The sequence below is a fragment of the Nesoenas mayeri genome (genome assembly GCF_963082525.1).
Source record: "Nesoenas mayeri genome assembly, chromosome: 3".
In the NCBI taxonomy this organism is placed as follows: Eukaryota; Metazoa; Chordata; class Aves; order Columbiformes; family Columbidae; genus Nesoenas; species Nesoenas mayeri.
Window position 1 is genome coordinate 33,256,881 of NC_137544.1, and position 23,809 is coordinate 33,280,689.

At 40.5% G+C, this 23,809-nt stretch overlaps 1 protein-coding gene across 2 annotated transcripts in view; it reads right to left on the bottom strand.

Moving 5' to 3' along the window:
* Nucleotides 1-23,583, bottom strand: part of FILIP1 (filamin A interacting protein 1) — a gene marked incomplete at both ends in the record, with an annotated part of 64,030 nt that extends 40,447 nt beyond the window's left edge. For both annotated transcript variants that reach the window (XM_080342457.1, XM_080342456.1), the window contains 3 exons: nucleotides 2,016-2,194; nucleotides 4,318-4,491; nucleotides 23,311-23,583. In XM_080342457.1, coding sequence (XP_080198583.1) covers nucleotides 2,016-2,194; nucleotides 4,318-4,491; nucleotides 23,311-23,583 — 626 coding nt within the window. The remainder of the gene's footprint in view (nucleotides 1-2,015; nucleotides 2,195-4,317; nucleotides 4,492-23,310) is intronic.
* Nucleotides 23,584-23,809: the final 226 nt, after the last annotated feature.

Here is a 23,809-nt window from a genome sequence, read left to right on the forward strand (position 1 = left end):
CCATCATCCTCTCTTTCTCCATGAATATAGCCCTTGAAGGATACTACTTACAGCTTTTAATACATACAAAGATGTGGGTGCAGCCTCAGTTTCATGTGCACTCAGCAAACAAAGGTGAGGAGTTGAGATCATTTAAGACTGTACACTAATGACTGGTTTCCAGCCCATCCTGATTTTGCTAATCATCTGCTCTGTAAATGATCTGGGAGGAAGAACTTGAGGAGGGAAGGATGTGAATACTTGGTTTTCTATGTTTAGCTAAGTGCCATGTTCTTTCCCTCTGCTTGGTCACTACTAAACTTGAAACAAATTTTCTCTTTAGTGCCTTAAACAAAGAAAGTGGAATAAACAGCAAACATCAGGTTTCTTGTGTCATTCAACATAAATCAAAATCGCTTCAGCACTGCACTTCTTCACCCACAGCCACCAGTACGGAGGCACTGGTGACTAAAGCCAGCAGATTTACTTGCTCTTAAAGATCTGCTTTCAATAGAAGTTCAAATTCAAATTATCTGGGTTTTTTATTGCCATTTAAAAAAAAAAAAAATGTAGGAAATAGAAAAACTGAAGTTTAAAAGACACAAAGGAGCAGGAAGAGTACAAGAAAATGCCCGAAGAGATAGGACTTGATATCTCAGCAGTAGTGTGAGACAGAAAGCCTGCTAATCAATTCATTGAAGGAAGTCAGTTCAATATAGGCCATAATCTTAGGCTATTTAGTGGCCTTCATGAGTTGAGCTGGAATAATAAATTAACAATTGTCAAATTAAAATTAGTATAAAATGTAAAGACAAAAGTAAATGGTATCTTGATACCACTTTTACTTTTGTAACGTTTCAGTTGTATGCATGTCCACACATATACAGATATTCAGCACAAAAAACAATGACATCTACTAGAATCAGATATGAAATTGCTCTTCACTTGGAAATATAACACATTTTTTATCTTCTGCAGAAGCATTTTTGTCCTTTTTGTTTGCCAATCAACCCAGGAGAACAGAGAGACAGAAAAACAGCAGCTATTAAACCAGGAAATGTGGTCACTTCAGCTCATCTGCCACCTACCCAAAGCTGGTGCTGTACTGAGCTCAGGAAATACACTAAACAGTTTAGCTCCTGGCTTTTTGCACATGTCTGCCATCAGACTGTGGTTTCCTTAAAAGCATTTCTTCTTTGAACTTGCCTTAAGTATTTTTCTCAGACCTTTTATAAAACAAACAAACAAGTAAACCAACCAACCAACAAAAACCTTTGTGAATTGATTCCAAGAAGTTTAGTATGAGCATGAAAATTTCATATTGAAAAACTGAGGCTGTTACCGTGTGATCATTCTTCACCTAAGGCAGGTGCTGTTTCTTTTCTTAGAGACTCAGAAAACAAATTACTTCCACAAGGAGGACAAACACTTGAACCAAAAAAATGGAGTGTATGAGCCTGTGAGATAGTCCATTGCAAGCTAGGAACGGTTTTATAAAACATGAAAATATTTTCTTCCAGGGGAACATAAATCTTGCCTGAGGCATGTATCTTCAAAAATATAAAAAATAATGCAAATGGTTTGTGACTTTGCAAGCCTAAATGTAAAGGGCATGACAAAGTCCCTACCACTTGTGTGCCAGTATCCTAATGTGTGTTGTGGTTTTCCTTACCCTGTCCTCCTGCTGTGACAAACAGAGTCCTGTCCTTTACTAAATGTGGCACTTAGCTGAGCAAGCCTGCCTCAAACTTAGCCAACATAAATAACATCTGATCAAAACCTACCAGGAGGTGAACCCAAAATGGGCATGAGTAATTCAACACAAATCTGCTTCTTAATCCAAGTGCACACTAGAGAACATTTAATGGTATTCTTCCAACTCAAGGCTTGCACAGTAATGTACATACTAATAATGTGAGTGAACTGACAGGAGTTTAGTGTCATTTAAACAGAAAATACCAGACTGTGTCACTGCCGAACCGACAAGCACCAGGACACCAGGGATACTCTTTCCACTGTCGCAGGTACTCACTCACCTCTCCCGCTCCTGTTCCAAGAGGTTGGTAAAGTCATCGCTCTTGTTCATGTAATCTGTATGCTTATGTTTCTCATTTTCTAGCTCATAAACCGTGCGGCGATGGCACTTTTCTGCCAACAGGAGCTGTTCCAGCATGCGCCGATACGTCTCTTTCTGCTTTTCTTCAAGTCTGTCCAGCTGGATTGTAGGAAAGGAGAATGGACTGTTTTAAAGGTCTCTGCTTACTTCATCTGATTTATTAACCAACAATGTTGTGTTTGGTAAATGTGAGTCCCATAATTTTATGTCTTGGGCTTTACATAAAACAGTGACTAGAAATAAGAGTAACTGTCCTGTAAAAGTAATGATTTCTTTGGATGGCATGTTTGTAATAAATGTTTGCGTGATTCTCAGATATACAAAGAAGAGAACTTTGCATAGTTTTAGGGTAACAAATAATACTGTTGCAGTGAAGAATTTCTCCTGTGGTGAGGTGCTGGGCACACTTTCCTCATTTCACATGAGAAAAACTGTAGCAAATGCCAGGGCAGGATACACGCCCTCAGACCCTGGGAGCCTCAGTTCATGCACCTATATGGGGACTAGACATGTGGAGCGTAAAGTGTAAGCTTGAGGCTGAAATTTGGGCTGTACGTCTTCAACACATCTGTAGGACTGCTGAGATAAGAATGAGATTCAGCATAGATTCAGTTTTACATTTCCAGATACATCTCATTACAAGCCTTACGGTTTTCCCCTCAGACTGTTTTTCGACAGAAATGTCTCTTTCTTTATTAGCAACGCTTTGCCTTTTTTTGTCTTGCTGTTGTTTGTTTGTTTTGTTTTAAATATTAATTTAATCTGCCAATTATTATTCAAACAAACACCAAGGCCGGGGAGGTGTGCCTAAAATGTTGCTGGGGCACACCAAAACTACCATAGCCGTTCGTGTTGCCCATTTCACTGTTCTGTAAGAGTAGACAACGAACTCCACCCTCCTCCCCACCAAAGCAGCCCAGAGCCCTGGCACTTCTCTGCTTGCCTGCCCCTGGTACGGCAGCTGGCAGAGCTGCTCTGCCCAGCCCCAGCCCCTGCTTGGTGGGAATTGCATCATTCTCAGCCCGGGCTGCATCAGAGAGTTGCTGTTTCACAGGCTGCTTCAGCAAACTGAGGGAAATAAAAGAGCACGAGGACAATAGTGATTTGCTCCCCAGAACTTGGCCATGACAGTTGAAGCAAAACATTGCATTTTTAAACCAGCTGGGTTGGATTCAGCCTTTGGGAGTAGATCTTTTGCACTTATGAAATTTTGTCATCATCCTATTTGAGCTCCAACATAACTCCTGCAGACCTGCATGGGACTAAAGTTTTACACTGAGGTACCCATCAAATGAGCAACTTCTTCAGGCTAAAGCCCTGCTAAGCTCTTGTAAGCTTGCTAAACAGTATTTCATGCATGCTCCCACATGCTAATGATTGCTTTCTTTATTTACCATCATCCCAAAAATTCCAGAAAACACTTCAATGATAATACAGAGCATAAAAATATCCCACAGTAAGCACAATTCTTAGCAAAAAAAAAAAATAATGTTCTAATAGGAGGAACTATGAAGATCTGGACAGGTACTATAGTGTATTATATTGTACATTGTAGAATGCTCTTTCTCCATGCCCTGGACTGTTCTGAAACTATAAACATGAGCAGTGGCTGCTTATTTTGGTGTTCACACTGGCCTCAGACATTCCCAGGTCTATTCTACATTCATTTATTGCTTAGATTTTAAAGCAAGGAATTAAGTTTTACAAGTCTCCTTTAGGGGCTGAACGGACTTTGCAGTCCTAGAGCTTAAGTGACATAAAGTTATTATGGATTTATGATTCTCTAAATATGCCCAAAGTCAATCTCTGAAGGTCTTCTTTTCCTAACTACCCACAGGATACCACTCTACCATGCCAAGAAAATCAAAGATTGCTTACCAGTGCTGTGGGCAGTAGAGGTTGGAGCCTATCATCAAAAGGAATTTTAAAAAACAGAAAAGTAACACTCAAGGACTTTTTCCTCACTTAACAGCACCAACCCTATGGAGCGTACAAGCTGTTTATTGTTTGTGTTCAAACCCAGTGATTTTGTGACTTTGCTTATAATTTATTCTGTTGTTGAGTGAACAAGAGTGTTAAATTCTTCTTCCGTTTCTTGTCATTTGTACAAGGGCTGTATCATCTGCTTGTATGCTTTGCACACATGCAAAGTACGTGGAGTCTCATTTCTGCTTAGGATTCTCCCTGCACAGATGTAATGATGTAAATCAAGAAGTTATTACCTCTGAAATTGGTTTCTCATAGACATCTTCCCCTATAGACTTTTCCTGGGCAAGGATGGCATCCCTGTGTAGCACTCGGAGCACGTTCTCTGGAGCGGCAGACCCGTAATGAGCTTCTAAAACTTCAGGTTTGGTTTTCTCTGTCTTCAGCATGTGGATCACATCTTCCCTTGCCTGTAACATTGCAATTCAGTACCATAAGCCAACCTATTAACCCATAGGGAAAACAGGGAAAATGAGGGCATTTCCTATGTAGAGATTGCATACACAAAAGTAAAATAAATTAAAAGAATGCTGGGTTTTCAACACAAATATAAAAACTTTGGGAGATATCAGAGTAAACATGATCTGTGCAATCCAAATGTCATCCTTGTAGGCGTTAATTAATCTATTCCTGCCTGTCATTACATTTGAACTCTATGAATTTTTATCTGGGTTGCAACTATAACCAGGGAACATCATTACTCTTCATATCCTTCATCTTATGCACTGCCCATGTGGTTCCCTGACTGGGATAAGGAGAAGAGTAGAACAAGAAGCACAAATGGGCTGAATTAATATTTCTCAGATAGTCTTGAATCAAGTATTTCCTCATCGTTCCCCACCTGACTTTGTGACCGAATGTTCCCTTCAATTAACTCTTAAAGTTTTCTAACTTTCGTTTGCTGAAACAAAACCCTATAAGTGCTGCATATCCCAGCCAACTGGCATGACTGGTGGCAGACCCGAAGGAGGAGGGCTGTGGATGCTGGAGCTGGGGATGCACCCAGGAGCAGCGCTGCACCTGTGGCACAGGGGAACACATGGCCCAGGTCCTGCTGCCCACCCTGCGTGGGAGCCCCCAGCGCCAGGCAGCACTAGCAGGCACCTGGGCATGATGAGACTGTTCTGCAAGGTCACCTGGCTGTGCATAAGGGGCATTTTAGAGCTATTCTGCCCACAAACACTTAATCCTAAGCACTGTTCCTGATGACACTTGCCAACATCTGTTAAACCGTCTGTAAAATGGGGACAGGGAACTTTGCTTGTCCTTCAAGGAAAGTTTATAAAGCCGTGCTCCAGGGGAGGGCTGTAAAAGGTACAATTATTGGTGGGCACAAGGGAGCTCATACATTTCCCTGCAGAGCATCTCTCCCACAAGCCCAAAGGGATGGTAGGCAGAAGGGTACGGACACCAACTTTTTTCTCGCCTGCTCTTCTGATGCTCAGCCCATGTGGGCTTGGGAAGCAAATTAAGGGTGAAGAAAAGGTTCAGATATTTTAGGAAAAATCTCTTACAAATCCTGCCACTATGTAAGCAGTGACTGTTTAGGATTTATGAACTGACCAACACTACATGCTCTTCCATGGTGTTCATAATGGCACTCCGTAACATCCCTGTAACAAATCTTAAGTCTTTACCCAGTACCACAGTGGCATTGCAGCTCTACAAAACTACCTGCTTTTTAAATGAGCAAGGAAATAACTTCAGGAAATGGCAAAGATCCTTTTCTTTTCTTTAATATATATGTAGAGTGACATAAAAATAAAACAAAACCCCAAACAACAATTAACAAAACAATCAAACAAAAAACCACAAAAACCCCCAAACCAAACCAAACCAAACCAGACCACTTTGAAGCAAATATCGTGCCACTCATCCGAGACCTAGCCCACTTATAAACACTTAGCTGTAGGGGCTTACTCTGTACAACATTATGCAATCTTAAGTAAAAGCTTTCTGCATGTCTGCAAGATACAAAATACAGACTGTAATAGGATCAATGTTTTTTCAGCACAAGCGTGGGAAAGGTGCATCACTCATAGTCATCAAAACTACAAGTGAACCGTGTGGGTTAGTCCCAAAAGTGCCAAGAGAACCTGTACACCTCAGTATATCATGTCCTGGGAATACACCACCCTCCATGCAGGAAAAAATGTTATTTTAGGAAAGCTTTAGACAGGCTTGAGAATATATCATTTTATATATCCCTGTAGAAGTAACAGTTATCTTAGTGTCTTCATGACTATGAGGCTAATGCTTCTATAAATGAAGAAAAAGCCCTTAAAAAGGCTAATAGAACAACACAGGGATTTGGGAGTATTTATAAATATAATTTTAAGATGTATTGTCTTAGGCCCTTTTAGGGAGTGACAGTTTTGGGCCCATATCCATGTCTTGCCTCAATGAAAGAGTTTAGTGTCCCACTGTGCACCTTGCAGGAGGTGCCACATGCCGGAGGCACACACAGCACTGTGCAAAGGGAGCACCAAAAACGGCAGGATGAGGGATCAGCCACCTTCCACCCTATGCACTAAGTGCCACAACCAGGCATGCTGCAACTTCCATTTGTTTTGGTCCTCAGCACAGAAATCTTCAGGCCCCACACACCCCATTCCTCAGGGATGGGCACACATTGGACTCTAGGCTATTTGGGAGGGGGAGGAGGATGAATTTGTTCTCTCCTGTTGAAGCAGTTGGGCCCATTGATATGGCCAGGCAGAACAGAGACAGCTCAGGCTATGATTTGGGAGAACAAGGAGCCGGACTCCAGTCCCTGCAACAGGTATTCAACACAGTAGCAACTGATGGCGACACCCAGTCCTATTGTGTCTTGCTGTGCATACTTTCTTTCCAGCCTCATTAGTGTTTAATCATTGGTGATTAATGTTGGAGCAACTTTAGCAGGAGGAAATGGAAGTCCCTGAAACAGCTTATAATTTGCCAGCTAAGAAGGATTTCTGGAAGCTGAAGGTTTGAGTCCTCCAAGAGCCATAGGGAGCCAAGCCAGGGGAGTGGGTGATGCTGAATGGATGAACCAGCACCCCAGGCAGGAAAGGAGAAGGTGCCCAGGCTCGATTCAGAGCTTTGAAAGAAACCTTTATTCATGGCTTTGTCTTTAAAAGGAAGCAGTGACATGCTTATCTCCAAGGGATAGGGCAGGGCTGTCAGCCCTGAAAACCCCTCACTGTAGCCCACAGGGAGGGTACCAGGCTGGGTGGCACCATCCCCAGGGTGCAGGCATCCCCCTCACTTGCATTCCCCTTCTTGGGCACCCCACGCTCTGCAGGAGCTCAGGATCTGGATCGCATTAGCATAGCAAGATGCCTTCTGCCTTTTCTGGGCTTGGCCACTACTCCTATCGTTATCTTTTCAAGGGTATCGGCTAATTCACCAAGTACTCTGTTTCCATGGATTTGTGATAACAGTTTGTGAAAAGCAAACTAACAAACAGACACTCAGGTTGCTAGGAAGCATTGGACCAAAAAATGGGCCTCATGCTAATAATAAACTGGAAAGAAATCTGCTTTTTCATTTGGTCAGCAGCAATCTCCAGCATAGTGTAGCTAGTCTAGGTCAGAAAGGGGCCCAGGAGACATCCTAACCTCCCATCAGCCCCGAGAATTTCAAATCCAGTCAGTCTCTCTGAAACTCCTTAGGATAAATGTCGAGGGAAGGGGCTGAAACAACAGGCCTGTATGACTTGTGATTTCATGTTTCCTCCAGATGACTAATTTTCCACTGAAACAACTAGAAGAGAACTCACATGGAGATGTTTTCTTTCGATGTATAATGAACAACTATTAAACTGCAGGATACAGACCATTTTCAGATAACAAGTCAGAATAATACTGTGAGGGAACACTTGGGCTACTTCAACACATGTGCCTGGAAAAAGGTACAAGAGGCTTAAAGTGGGGGGTCCTTGCTAAGAATAGGGAACCATACTAGCAAGCTGTTTCTACTGATGGATATCTACAAATCACAATGCTGTTTAGTGTAAATCATAAGCTAGGAGACAAACACAAGAAAAGAGATTTCAAATTGGAAGTGAATTTATACATAAATCCCAGAGGAAAGTTGTTGGCTGTTTTGGTAGAAGAAATGTGGTGCTTGGCACAGAAAAGCCATCTCTCAAGTCTTTTTGTTTTGTTGGTGCTCTGAGAGAGAATATTCAGTCATGAGAAGACCACATTGCAAAAGCTTGTAACACAATGAAACTTATTTGCGTAAGTCCAGAAGACTGCGATTAGTCACAGAAGCTCTTTAAAGTCAAGATACAGAATTCAGAAAACACATACATTTACTTTGGTTTTTTTCTTTACTTAAATTGTCTTACAGAAAATAACAAGCTAACTTTCAGTCTGTATTGTTCATATTGGGGCTTCTTGAAAACAAACAGACTTTTCTGTTAATAAAGTCCCCCCAAGTACCTGATTCTGTAAAAGTAGAAGCAATGAGGACAGATTAATGAAAAGGTCAGTTTTACCTCCAAGAAATATTTTCATGGCAAGAAACACAGAAGGCTCAATATGTTGAGTGCTGTTTTTCTACACTCATTTTCTCCAGGAGCAAAGCCTTCTTAGAGACTCCCTGCCCATCAGACTCACAGAACTGTAGAACCATAGAACAGCCCAGGTTGGAAGGGATCTCAAAAGGGCCAACCTTTCATGGGAAAGGAAGTCCAGATGAGATCATCTAGCACCCTGTCCTTGAAAACTTCCAGTGATGAGATGCTACCACATCCATGGGAAGGTTGTTCCAGTGATTATTTGTTGCCACTGTAAAAAAATTTATTTCTTATGTTAAGATGAAACCTCTCCTGGTACAATTTGTATCTGTTGCCCCTTGTCTTCTCTGTATGGCTCCTTGTGAAGAGAGAGCCTCCCTCTTCCCTGTAGCTGCCCTTTAAGTACTGGAATACTGGGATGAGGTCTGCATAAGCCTTCTCCAGGGAGAAAAGACCTAATTCCTTCAGTCTTTCTTCATAGGGCAAGTTCTCCAGCCCTTTGATCATTGTCGTGGCCTTCCTTTGGACCTTTCCCAGCCTGTCTGTGTCTTTGCTGATTTGTGGGGACCAGAACTGGCCACAGTACTCAGTTAACTCCTTCAGCTGTCCCTCCTGATAGAGGAACTACAAAGTTGAACTGTATCTAAGTCTTGTTTTGTGCTTACTGGAAATGCCAAAATCTAAAGGCCGATGACCTCATCCATGGAGGGGCTGAAGTGCTGTGGACCACTGCTGTCCTGCACAGCTTTGCCTGCTCTCCTTTCCTTCCTCTCTACTACCCAATGATTAGTGCCTTTACTTAAAATGTGGGGTCTGCATTTCTACCTGGGAAATACGAATTCCTCAAGACAATGCTTCCATCCCCTCAGCTGCCCAGCTGGAAGGCTGACGTGAGGCCACTGTTTTCAGGGCTACCCTAAAATACTAATTTTTTGGCAGAATAAAAGAGAAGGGTTTTCTTTTTCTCACTGGCTTGAGCAGAGGTCCGACTTCCAAACCTCGCCTTACTACGTGCCTAGTAAAATATTCAAATGATATAGGAAGGATGTAAAGAGGTCCCTGCATAAAATTGAAAACATTTAGGAAACAATAGCATGACTCTGCTGCTTGTAAAAGGGGACTGGCAGCCTAGCAACGAAATTCTTGGTCAATGGAAAGACTGTTACACAAGCACAGCGTTCGGACGTGCTTCCTCCTCTTGCCCTGCCCTGCCAATTTACTACAGCCCTCTCTCCTCATTCCCACAGTCTTTGGCCTCTCCCATGAGACTGCTAACAAAACTCAGCACCCACTAAACAAGGAATTTTTGCTACAGCCCATTTGTCACCTGGGAAATGGGACTGAGCTAATCGAAGTTGTTTCATGTAAGGCATCTAGTAAATGAGAAAAAAAAAATTTTGGTTGTGTTCAAGATGGGCTGAATGGAGTCAAAGTAATCACTGTCAGCTGAGACTAAAATCCAACTCAAGATCCTTTGCCTGTACATCTCCTAAAGTCTTCTCCTGAATTTTGTTTGTAAGTAGTCTTCCTGCAAATTCACAGCGTGCATCTCTCAAAATCAGTTACCAGTAACTATTTCCTTCATAGCTCCATGTTTGGATCTAAAATACATCTAAATACTTGAGAGCAATCTAAATATTTCGATAATATGATGGCAACCATCTCAATTAATTGAAAGAAATTTTGAAAATTCAGAACCGGGAGTAGTATTTATAGGGAATACACTTATGTGATATTTGGAAGATCTGATATTTCCAGCTTTTGACTATTTCTTTTCTACTTATCGTGACACTTTTTTATGCATGCACAAGTGAAAGCACTAAGTAACAGAGGTTTAGTGTTGATGAAGTCATATTTTTCTTCCCAGTGATTAATGACAAGAAATAACTATCAAACCACAGGCAGGAACCTTTACTTCTACTTGTGGTGTGCTTACTTGCATTGCACACAGTTCAGGTTATTTATAGTGCAACAGCTGCTCTGTACTGCATCAGAAACTAGATAAGGTCACAGGTTCTCCATGTAGTGTTGTGGTCTTACCAGTGGCTGATTTCCTAAATTCCAGTAGACTTTACAAATGTTTCACCTAGAGCTAACAAACAGCATCGTCAAGGCATCTTTCTGAGGGAGATCAGGAGAATGTTGTCACACTGCTTTCTGCACTATCCACGACAAGCTTGCACCATGTCACTCCCAGGGCAGGAATATAATTATTTCCAAAAATTCCCGTTAGAGACCTCAGAAAGTGAATCCTGTGCATTCACTTAATTTAATGAAGAAAATGTTTTCAGGCGGGTATACTCAAAAACCTGTATCTGCACAACTTTCTTAACACTAATCCACTAATCCCTGTTTAAACTCAGTATAACTTCCCTTCTTACCTTAGGAGGAAATTCAAATAATTAAAAGGAAAACGCACTTTCTTAATTTTGTGTCATGATACTATGAATGTGAACAGAGAAAGTAATAAAAATTACCCGCATTTACTGGAATAACAGTTCTTCTAAAGGCCAGCTTCCACAAACTATCCCTACATACTGCTACAAGGACTGGATAGCAATTTATCTTCCAGGTCAGATGTACATAGTGTACGAAACATGCTTCAGTGCTGGGAAATCAGATGTTCTAATGCATCTCGCATTGTGCGAAGCTCCTTTTTGCTAAAAATGCAAAAAGTATTTTCCTCTTCTATACCAGATATCTGAAGTAGCCTTATTTATATCACTCACTGATTCTAGCCATGCAAAATGCTGGCTAATGACAGGTACACATAGTTTTTCTTGCAAGGAAGACTCTATGTACAGCAAAATTATTTTCTTGCCTTTCATTTAGCTTAATTCCCTAACACTTGAAACTGTAGAGTTCACTCACATGAATTTCATTTAACATTTCTGGACTTGGGTCTGTGTACATGATTTACTCTGGATGTAAAGAGGTGACTTCAGAGATGAAAAGTGACCATTGGTGTTTTTTGTACAAAGCTTTAGTGAAAGATATCTGGAAACGCAAGTGATCCCTCATGAATCTGGGGATATGAAACAGAATTGCCTTGTCTTCACACCGTGCAGAACTTTCTGGCCTTGTATGAAGCTTTTGGAGCTATACAGCGTATTTCTTTTTGTTGTATGTTATCTTACAGTGATAGTACAGAAAGTCCTTCTAAAATCAATACTGGAGGAGACGCACATGATAGATCAGCTCATCCACCACACAAACCCTCTGAAGTGGCTCCAGAAGAATTACATCAGAGATTAATTTGGCTTCTTATGTTTAAAAAAGTCCACACTAAAGATTGCAGAGCTGAGAAGAAGCAGCACTGAGCAATGTATTATTTCTTACAACAAGCTTTGAAACAGATCAAATGAGTACTAGAAGACATCTGTCTGTTATTTCCTGCCCACACAGCTTTGTTCTGCTTTATTGCCAGAGAGCTCCATGGATGATGTCACTTTTTTGTGAAGAAAACAGGCCACCAGAGTTTTCACTGACATAATTAATTATCTGCAGTCTGGGCCACAGCCAGAAAATTCCCATGGCAAGGCCCCGAAAAGTATTAACTCCACACTGCTTGATGTTTTCAGAATTATTAGAGTCTGGGATACCCTGTCTTGCCTTTTCACACTGCAAGGGTGCTTTGCTCAATATTATCATACTGTGGGGCAGTTGCTGCAGCATATAGAATTACAGTGTCATGATTCAGTCAGCACAGAGCAGCCAATGTGAGGGGTCACTGTCAGTTCTGTGCACGAATCTGCGTGTTGGGATATGCTCTGCATGCTTCAGCAATGCATCCCAATGGCTAAAGCCGGTGTTTTGGGTTTGCCATATCCAGTCATGCAGTTTACATCCCAGCCAACGTTAATGACACAATAACATTTTGCACATGATCTGGAGCCTGGCAGTGATCAGAGACCACTAATTGATCCAACTAGCCAGTAGGGAGATGAAGGAACACCTATTAAAACACCTTTTTGGACACCTGAGCAGGAAGAATCGTGAACAACAGTACACGAATAATTGTGTTTGCAGTTAATGGCTGGTTTGTGGGTACGTGATGCAGTGTGCATCCTAGCAAATGAGGTCATGGACAAAGCAGCTTTAGGTCTTTCCTCTGAGCAGTGCTAGTCACCACAATGCTTGCAAAGGCAGAGGAGATTTCCTTGGTTCAGGTACTCCAGATATGAAAACCCAAATGAATAAGTCCCTCTTCTGGTTTATGCATGCTAAGAAAATTATCTGCAGCTTTCCATGTCCCAGGTGAATGGCCAGTCTCAAGCTACTATAGTAATGTAGGAAGTCATTAAAATTGCAGTACATTTCCCACACATTTAGGTGTTCCTATACTGCTGGAGTCATGTAGTAAGTTGCTGTGTTCCTTTTGTAACCACAACTTATTTTGTGATCAGTTAGCACCTCTTTAGGAAGAAAAAAACATGAGTAATGAAAGGGTAATAACAGAAAAATAATTCATTTTCATCTTTCTTGTGTTGTCATCTGCCTTTAATCTTACGTTAAACAGTCTGGACCAAGACTCAAGAGATCCATGTTGTGTTCATGGACCTCTTTCTCATGCTTCACACACAAAATTAACATCACTGTGCTCCAGTTTCCATTCCATAAAGGAAACAATACTTCCCAGGAAGGTGGTGAGATTTAATTCATAAGTATATATAAGATCTATGTACTAACATTATGAATACTAAAAAAATATGTTACTCTGACATCAATATAGCTGTTCTCCTATTCATTTTCCCCCATTAACTATATTATTTTATTTCTTCCATGTTTATGTACTTCTATAACCGAATTTGTTGAAATCCATTGGAAGCTAAAAAGTATCTTCATTAGAAATGTAACTCAGGTTTTCAAAACTGCTCTTCAAAAATACTTCATTGCCTGTATAAGGAACTGAAGCACTCGAAATTAAGTGTTCTGACCTGAACTTCAGGGAGGCACTTGAAGCTGCTGCTGTAAGTAGCCCCTCTCCAAGAGGAACAAACCTGTCTAGGTATTTTTTTCTACAGTGACCTATCTGTTTTCTGTCAGGGATGAGCATGTGTGGAGTGGGATGGAGAGAGACAAACTGGTGCCATTGGGGCTGTAGCAATCAGGAGGATGAAGCTCAGAGGAAATCCTTCTGCCTTCTCTGAGGAGATGCCAGCATAACTTAGAGCAGGATACCAACAGACCTGAGTGTGTATACATGCGTAACAAACCGTATACACAACTTTAACTTGTCCAAGCACTTTGTTGAATCCAACAAGCTGTTTTTCAGCACTCTGTGCTACATGGATGTGCATTCGAGTTTCTGACGACTGATGAATGGGCAAGAACAGTAGGACTGCACGACAGCAAGCACTCACCAGCATAGACAATTATTTGAACAAAGGAGTTGTCAGAGGAAACGAGAGAAGTGGCACAAACTCTTGGAGTAAAGTAACTTAGAGAGGGTGTGCAATGAAAGGCACAGAGCAAGAGCTCCTGGACATGCCCATGGTGCCCTCACAGCCTCCTTCTGTCTTCAAAATCTCCCCGATCCACCCCAATGTCTGTCCTTCCCCTCGCCTTCCCCAAACCCCACTTGGACATTCTCTCCCCTCTGCATCCTCTCATTGCATTCCCAGGAATGACTCTGAAGCCCTTCAAAATGCCATTTTGCCTGAACTGCTGAGACTGCCTGAGCCAGAACTGGGGAAATGGGTTTTCATTATGAAGCTGACCATATCAATACTTCTTTTTCTGATTTGTTTAAACTTGAAGGTGACAAATGCCTGGAAATTATCATGAAACTGTATTTGGGTTAGTCAGTTTCACTCATTTTGCTCACATGGAAGAATTGATAGTGATTTTTTGGTGAAGATAAACAATAATCTCCAGGATAACAAAGGCTCCACTTGCAAATTCCAAACCATTCCTGTTCTAGGAAAAGACTTTCCTTCGTAGTGGCTCAGTAGTGCACCACTTTGGGTGCTGCATGTGCACAGCCCTCAGAAGTAAGTCACTGGGCTCCTTTTGTTTTAGACATCATGCAAAATTCTACACTGACGCGAGCAATTTTGTAAAGATGTGGCAAGACACAGGATGCTCAGCGAGGCCAGCAGTTTTCTATGTGAAAACGTTACATTTCTCTCATTTTAGTCAACCAATAGGTGGAGCCTTTAACCCTAGAAACAGGACACTCGCTCAAATAGCCATGTTCTCACAATTATTATATAAAGACTTATATTTACTTTTGTTAAAGCTCATTTTGGATGGAAAATAATCCATTTTTCTCTCAAGAGCTTATCTGATCCTCAGCTGGAGAACAGGAGACACAAATCTAATGAATACACAACTGGGACAGCAAAGTTAATAAAAACAGACTCAGCTACAACTGCAATGTTAAATTAACAACTGGTGACTCAGAGTACTGGACAGCCTTATGACACATAAGACATATGCTCATTGCAAGCTTTCCCAAGAATCCCAGATATTTCAAAGCCAGAGAGTCCCTGCATCTAGCACTTATTGCAAAAGGATTGGTTATGTCCGCTCCCACAGAGTGAGCCTTTTCTCAAGAAAATGAGAAAAGATACAAGCTTTCTCATTACTGTTGCACTGAGTATACAATTTCTATTAAGTACATGAAAGAAAAAAAAGGAGTCAAATGACATCAGTTGATTATAATTATTTTTAAAAGATTGCAAAGGAGGATCAGCTAAAGACACTGATCCCAGTGGGAACAAGACCAAAACTTAAAAGGTGATCGAGGACAGCATTTACTGTTTTGTTTTGGACAGAAGACCAAGCATTTTTGAAAAAACACCAAACTGCTCATACTCTTCCCTCCACTCTAGATGAGAGGTTCAATGGATCAGAGACACCTGCCAATTCTTCTTCTTCTTCTCTGTTCTGACCTTCCAAGCCTAAATAACATGATAAATGTAGCTTTGTTAATACAGCTCAGGCATTAACAGATAAGGATGTTAAAATGCCTTTGTGAATGAGGTTTTCTGCCTACAGCTGTCTAGTGACAGCTACATTTTATTGAGGATAATTACTTTGAAAAAATATATAATTCTAAAGTAATCTTATTACCAAAGAGACAGCGATCATCACTAGGGTTGATAGTACCTCTGCCCTTAATTTCAGAGGGAGCAGGAAATGGCCTGAATAGCACAATTTGACTATACGGGTTGTTTAAAAGAGATGGCCCCAGTTTCAAAGATATAGTGATTTCAAATTGAGGTCCATCTTTTTTAAACACTCTGTATTTTGGTATACTGTCTTATATGTTTTTTCTTCTTCTTCTTCTTCTTCTTCTTTTTTTTTTTCTCTCATAAAACAGCAGAGTTCTATTTTAAAATTAATGTTTCTGGGATTCACTAGACAAGCCCTGCTTACCTCCCATGGTATCTCCTGCACTTTGCACAGCAATGAGTGCAAACTACAGGAAAAACATAATATTCTGGACAAAATTCATTACTGGTCATAAGTTATTCAATGAAAATAGAAGAGAGCATTTGTGGTCGCAAGTCTATCTTAATTTTTTGTCCTGCAAAAGACTTCTTCACCAGGAAAACACAAATAAACAAACAAACAAGGAGCCAGTCAGAGAGAGACCATTTTTTAACTCATTGTACTGCTATTCATATGTCAGACTTTTTTAGGGATTTTTTTTTTAGACTTTAATTTTGCTACAGTGTGGGTACCATCTTTCTCTTCATTTTCTGGCCTTTTATGTGTTCCCTTTCCATGTCTCTAGCTTGGCTACATTTATCACCGTTTTATTCCCCCCTTCCTTACACTCCTTTTCTTCTCTTGCCCAAACTCTTTCTTCTCATTCCTTTCTCCTTAAGTCACCTCCTCACATTAACCCTATGTTCTCTTTTCCCTGTAGCTCTGTATATGCCAAGGTTTTTCTCTTGTATGATTTGAATTTCATCTGTATATGTGCAGAAAATCCTAAACTATTTCAATTCAGTTAACAAGACTTTACAGTTATAAACCCTTATGCAAAGCTACTCTACATGCACTTTTCTCTGTCTTTACCTATTTTTTCCACTCTGGGTCCTCTTCTGCTTCTCAAACTGTGCAATATTGCTAATGATCTTTTGAAAACTCCTATTCACTCTGTTATGTACTCTTTCCTCCAGTGCCAAGGCATCTTGTTCCAGCTTTATCTTCTGACTTTAATATTACCCAAAAGAAACACGTCTGGTTTCCACCTACCTATCCACCCCATATTCCTCACTTAAGCTTTCAGGCAGCTCAATATTTAATAATATTAATGCAAGAGTATCAAGAAAGGCACTGAAGAAAAAATATAGGAGTTAGTGTGGTGTTTTTAACTAAGCAATACTGAGGTGGCCATCACAATGTTTTTTTGATATCTCACGGAAGTCAAGTTCAAAATAAAAGTAGTTCAAGGCATTACATGAAAGTTTACACATTTCAGAAAGAGGAAGAAGAGATAGAGAGAAAAACATCACAAATACAGATACAGAGTCAAACTCTTTGGCCTGTAACAATCAGACTGACAAGTGATGGGAAGGTCCAGTAAAGTCATGTCAGCAGAGAAAGGGAAATATTAAACTCAATGTACAAGGCGTCAGAGAGCTCTTTCCTACTGCACTGTGCACAGTTCCAGCTACAGATGTGAAGAAAGATGAAGCCAGGGTGTAATTGGTGCTGATCAAGGGGTGATGGAAGATTTGGAAAGTCTGTTTTGCTAGAGGAAACTAAAAGGACGTGGCATGGCTAGCAGTCATTAAACAGTAGGGAGAGAGATAGGCTTTTTCAAGTATGATCAGTATGATCTAGTTTCACTAGATATAATTACAATTGCACTAGAAATTGAAAGAAATAAATTTGCTAAACATTAAAGATTTTTGGCTCTGGAACTATTTTCCAATAGGAGCAGTTGAGGTAAACAACCCACCTAGTCTAAAAACACAGCTTGATAAATTAATGACAAAGGTTAAATACAGGCTTTGCCTAGAGGATTAACTGCTGGGACTTGATTTACAGCAGATCTTCTAAAGTTTTATATCCAGGATTCTTAGGAAAATGGGTCAGTCAATGCATCTGCAGTATCAGGATGAGGAAGTGACAAAAAGGTAGAATAGGGAAAAAAATCACAGCTAAAGAAAAAAGGCAAAGAGAAGGAAAGCTAAAGAAAGAGGGAAAGATTGAACTTGGGAAAGAGAACAGAACAGATTGATTATAAAACAGAATGTATTAATAAAATATGTAGCTATACAAAAGAGAAGAAAGTAGAAAAATGGAAATAGTAAACAATTTTCCTTTCCCACTTTACATTTACAAAACCTAGATTTCTGATAGAAAGATAGATGGTAAAATACCAAAATATCTTTAAAAATGTTAGAATGCAAGAGGTAGTAGAACACCTGTACCCATGTAGGTACTCGCTATTTGAGTTTGTTAAGAAAGATTTCCCTTGTGGCAGGATGTACGGTAACTGGTATCTAAGTGTTTCACAAAGACCTTACCAGAGAAAACAAAACCCACAGCCCTCACCCACCTCTGCTAAACCTTCCCTGAAATACCCAGGTTAAGAAGAAAGTCTTACAGCCCACCTGAAGATGAGTTCCTCCTGGCTCTGTTGGATGAGCGAGCTCCTTTCCCCCATGATAACCCTATTTCACCCATCAGCAAGCAGTCCCCCAAACCTGCCCTACAACAACCCCTCTGCAGCTGATGAAACCACTAGTTTGCTAATCAGAAGCACAAATGCAATTAACCTACTAACCCCAGGCTGGCAGTCTTAATCCTGGAATGAAGGTTTCACTAGCAACCTCCTCAGAGAGACCAAATCAAGCTGGACATGACAAGAAGTGTTGGCCTCAAGTCAGGACTGGAGATACAGGGGGAGCATCCCTCACCATGGAGTGCATTGGCTGCTGCTCCCCAGGCAAGAGGAAACATCCCTCCTCGGGATCTCTCACTCTGACACCTTGTGTGAATACTCAACCATTAAATGCAGTCTTCAGCAAATACGAATTAAAGGAAAGGGCTTCTTTGACAGCAAAGTCATTTGGTCTCTCCCCTTGAAGGAGGGATGCTATGCAAATAAGTTCACTTATGACTATTTGCTACACAGTGTTTCCCTTCAAAAGTCCGTCCAAATCCATTGTTATATTAGACCATTTGGAAGTCTGAAGACTTCTCGGGAATTGTGGCTTGTGATTAATCTACATCTCATTTGTATTTTATACATACTATTCTCTACGACACCATGTTTCACATATTTCCCAACCACATCCTCAGGCCTGCAGCAGAAGAAATGTGGAGCTGATACCTTAATACATATTTCATTTACATCCCACACCACTTGCTGGCTCTGAAGACCAAAGCTTGGCCCCTCCACAGCACCAGGCTCTCAGGAAACATTTCCCTTGGCCCTAAAGCATGTGAAGGACATCAACAGAAGTGGGTGGCTGAGCTACAGGGAATGAATACCATCTCAGTGCTGCAGAAACATGGTAAAACACGGGCTATAATAAAGGCCTTGAGTGGAAAAATTGCTCCTATTTGAATTTGTATGAAATACAGGAAACTGTCTCCGAAGCTTAAATTGTCATCTGGCAACAGGCACAGAATCTGGATAAAAAATTATTCTTCTTAAAAACCCCAATAATTTGTAGTGGGGTGCTGTCTTTGTAAATGAACTTTTATTATTGTGGGGGTTTTTTCTAAACACCAAATAGATGTATGAACACTGCTTCTTGTTTACTTTAGGTCCTTAATCTGGAAATGTTGAAAATCAGTGTTGGTATTGCGAGAGATTAATGACTGGTGCTCAGAAAGTGTACAGGGAATATATTCCTGTCAGGACAAATGCATAGGCTGTTGAACAAAAATCTGTGAACCACAGATAGGATTATATCTTCATTGTAAAGATGCACACTGCCTGTGTTGCTCTGCAGTTAATATTATTCAAATGTTGGTTAGACTGTAACTACCAGGGAAATTAATACGGTGCCTTCATGGTCCAATTTATTCTACTGTTGTTGGTAGTATTCCTTTCAAATCAGTTTTGCAGTATTTAAAAATTATAAATTTTTATATGAGCAGTGAGATTTCACAAGAGAAAAGACACTCCACTGAACTTTAAGGCCTTTGAAATTATTTCCTGTCATCAGTTTGTTTGTGTCCTACTCTCCTTCAGAGAGGTTGTACTTAAGAGGTCTCTTGCCATATATATTGAGATACATTTTCATTGCTGCAGCTTCTGTATGCTTTTTCTGCCCTTTTTGTTTCTTACAAAACAAGACCTAGGCTACAGTAACCTCAGCTGTTTATTGAAACCTTTCCTTCTCTGTGTTCAGTAAGTGTGCAGGGCTCAGCCAGAAAAACTGACTACAGGCAGAGCTGAGCACAACTTGGCCCTAGAAGCAAAAGCACAGGCAAGCTACCTGAGGTCGTTATAATTAAAAAGAAAAAAATTATATTTTTATATATATATATATATATATAAGAAGATAGAAAAATCACCGCTATGGCATGTCTCCATGGTTTACTGGCACATTCATCTTCAAAATGAAGAACTAGAAGGTCAAGTCCCAAAGTAAGGACTCAAAATTGATACCAAAAGCAACGTGGCATGGGTCACAGAAGCACAGAATGGTTGGGGTTGGAAGCGACCTCTGGAGATCATCTAGTCCAACCCACCTGCTAAAGCAGGTTCACCCAGATCAGATCACACAGGAATGTGCCCAGGCGGGTTTTGAATGTCTCCAGAGAAGGAGATTCCACAATCTCTCTGGGCAGCCTGTTCCAGTGTTCTGCCAGCCTCAAATTAAAGAAGTTTTTTCTCATATTCAGATGGAACCTCCTGTGCTTCAGTCTGTGCCCATTGCCCCTCATCCTATCATTTGGTACCACTAAAAGGAGTCTGGTCCCATCCTCTTGACACCCACTCTTGAGATATTTATAAAAATTGATGAGATCCCCTCTCAGCCTTCTCCAGGCTGAATAGACCCAGCTCTCTCAGTCTCTCCTCATAACAAAGGTGCTCTAGATGCCTAATCATCTTTGTAGCCCGCTGCTGGACTCCCTCCAGTAATTCCTTATCCTTAAAGTGGGGATCCCAGACAAACCGGACAAAATACTCCAGATATTACTCCTCACCAGGGCAGACAAGAGGTGGAGAATAACCTCCCTTGACCTTCTGGTCACACTCTTCTTAATGTACCCCAGGACACCGTTGGCCTTCTTGGCCACAAGGGCACATTGTTGACTCATGGCCCACCTGTAATCAACCAGAACTCCCATGTTTCCAATGTTGTTAGATTATGTGAGCAGTGAACTCTGCACATAAAGCATATGTGTACATTACCAGTTTACCCTGCAAACCCCATGGTTGGCATGACCAGATTACTGCCCGTGGCTGAGCTCACTGTTTGCATCTTACATATTCCTATATAATATTTGCTTTGCCAGTATTGAAATGGCTTCAAAATAAACCCACAGTCTGATTTGTCAGTCCAACAAAACTCCAGCCAACCACCGGAGATGTCCGAACAGATCTGAAAATGAAAAGCCATGAAATGACTCAGTGCATTAGGTCACTGTGACAGCCAGGAGGTAATACCAGACTATTTACTTTGGCTGGAGTCTTCCTTGGCTCTTCTTAATTTAAAGTGTTAAAGCCAAGCTCTCATCTCAAGCCAATGTGCCATAGCTTGCCCACTTCAGTAATGGTTCAGCACAGGTAATAGGTAAATAACTAACTCAAATGGTATTTTTTAAATGAAATTAGAAACTCCTATGGATTAAAAGAATAACGATTCTCTTCCTTGCCTGGTAGCAGGGGGCAGAAGAACAGACATGGTCTACAGCTACAAGTGGAGTTGTCCTCACAATCCTCCTGTGGTGCTGGGAAGCTTTAGCAGTGCTTAAACATCTCTGTGGTGTCTGTACATGAGAATATCCCTAAAAGTATTGTCCATGGCAATGGGATTATCATCTTGGTGAGAATTTTCAGCCCATATTACAGTGCAGATGGCAACTATTCCCACCATTCCCAGAGTGATAATGAGAATGTGGGCAGTCCTTTAAAGGTTGTGTGACTCCCCTACAAAGTAAGGGTATGGTGAAGAGCCATATTTACATATATTGAACAAAGATAAGAATAAAGACCACTTTTATTGCTACCCAGGAAATATTAGTGACTTTTTTTGCCTCCCCTTTCCAGACCACAAAGGTGACTTCAGGGTAAATACTTCTAAATAACTTGAGCATGATACATTTCTAATGAGGTTTGGCTCTATTCACCACTGAAACTGCATGCTAGCTCCATCGTTTAGGAAATGACATATACATTTTTTTTAATAAAGTAAAATGAAACACTATAAATATGGATAGTGTTCTCTAATGATAAAAGTTTATTTCCTTTGCAAAATTGCATTAAACATCTTTTCTTGCTTATTTCCCCAGTTTTTCACTGCAAAATGACTGTTCTTTGTCTTTGTGATAAAAATTACTTACTTCGACTCACTTGAACTTGGAAGTACTTTCTGACAAACTGAAGGTGAATTATGCATGGTAAGAGTGATACTTGATTAGATGAAACCTCAGCATTGTGGTAATGGTGCAACTCAGGCAAATCATATACCAAAGAAATTAATCGATCACTTCCAAAACAATTGCTTCTTTTAACCAGATAAGATGGTAACAAGTCCAAAATGAAAGTAAAAATATTATGAATGTAGGTTTCAGTGAAAAAGTAAAGCCTTATATGAAATGCTTAATAATTATTTTAAACAAGAAAAAATGGATGGAGACGTAAAATGTTTTCACACAGGTGGGCAGTTTTATTCTTCTTGTTCATGGATTCAGTGAAAAGTACCATTAAAGTCCAAATAAAAGAATGCATAAATTTGGCAAGCAGCAAGCAGTCCTGCCACAAAAGGGGATAAGTTTTGAAAAGTCACAAGTATTCATATTGAATTTTTGAAATACCATCTTTCAACTCTTTGTTTTGAAATTACATTTTCACTGAAGGCTGAGATTCCTGAGACCTCAGTGATTTATTAACAATTAAGAGAATTCTCAAAACTGGATGGAAATTTGGGGCATGTGAGTTAAGCACAAAATCAGGCTGTCAGCTATCAAGGGCTTACTATTGGGCTGAATAAATATGCAAATAAGGACAACCAAGAAAATATTATAGCAAGTACTACTCCAAGAAATAAAACTATTGGGCCTTTGCAAGGCAGGGAATGTTCAGAGTGCTGGAGGCCAGGTGGAACAGGTCAAGTACTGAGCAACATCTGAATATGCAGAAGGTCCAGGGACCATCTTATATCCTTTTTTCACTATTACTGACTTGCAGATTTGTCTTTTGAATATTTCCATTGAAGATTATAAGTACACTCACTATATGTGCTTATCTTTTTCCCAACTGACTCCCCTGTGGTTGTTTTCTGGCTCTTTTAAAGTGTTCAAGACTTTCAGATCCCTCTTTCTTCACCAGTTCTAACAGGCGTTTATAATTTCTCTTGCTTTGGTAGCTGCAGATAGAGGTGGCAAATAAAGCAGCACTTAAAACTATGACTGTAACTAGGACTGTCTTGTTAAACACCAATTACCACTGTTCTCTCCTTACCGTCCTTTGCCTTAAATTTGCATGTCACTGTGAGTTGAGCCCTGTACATCTTGGACATCCTAAAAATAAATAGACACATAGAAAACATAGTAAAAAATACTATTAGTTTACCTGCAGTTCTCCTTCCATTATACTGAGGAGTTTTATCAAGTCCTCTTTAGAAAACTCTAGGGACTTCTTGTTCTTTCTTTCAGTAGGTCCAGGTGATTTTGAGTGCCGTTTGACAGTTGCTGAAACCATGACCTCATCTTCCTTCCGATGAGGTTTGTTCTTTTTCTTGGCATCCTCCTGAAGTTTTTCATTCTCTGCATGGCTGATGACAGGCTTGGAACTGGAGAAGTGCCCGTTAGACGAGCTTTCTCCACCTTGGTTTCGGGATCTCATCCCTACCTAGAAAGAAACAAACATAACGATGCATTTATAAATGAAATTACTTACAAAAAGCCGCAGTGGAAATACTGCCTTTGGAAGAACAACAGTCTTTTGAAAACTGAAAAATACTGTCATGCTCAAGAAACAGCAGTAGAAAGCTCAACCACTTCAGCAACTCTGTGTGTGGCAGAAAGTGAATCCAGAGAATTAATTACAAATTTAACAAAGTCTTGAAGTA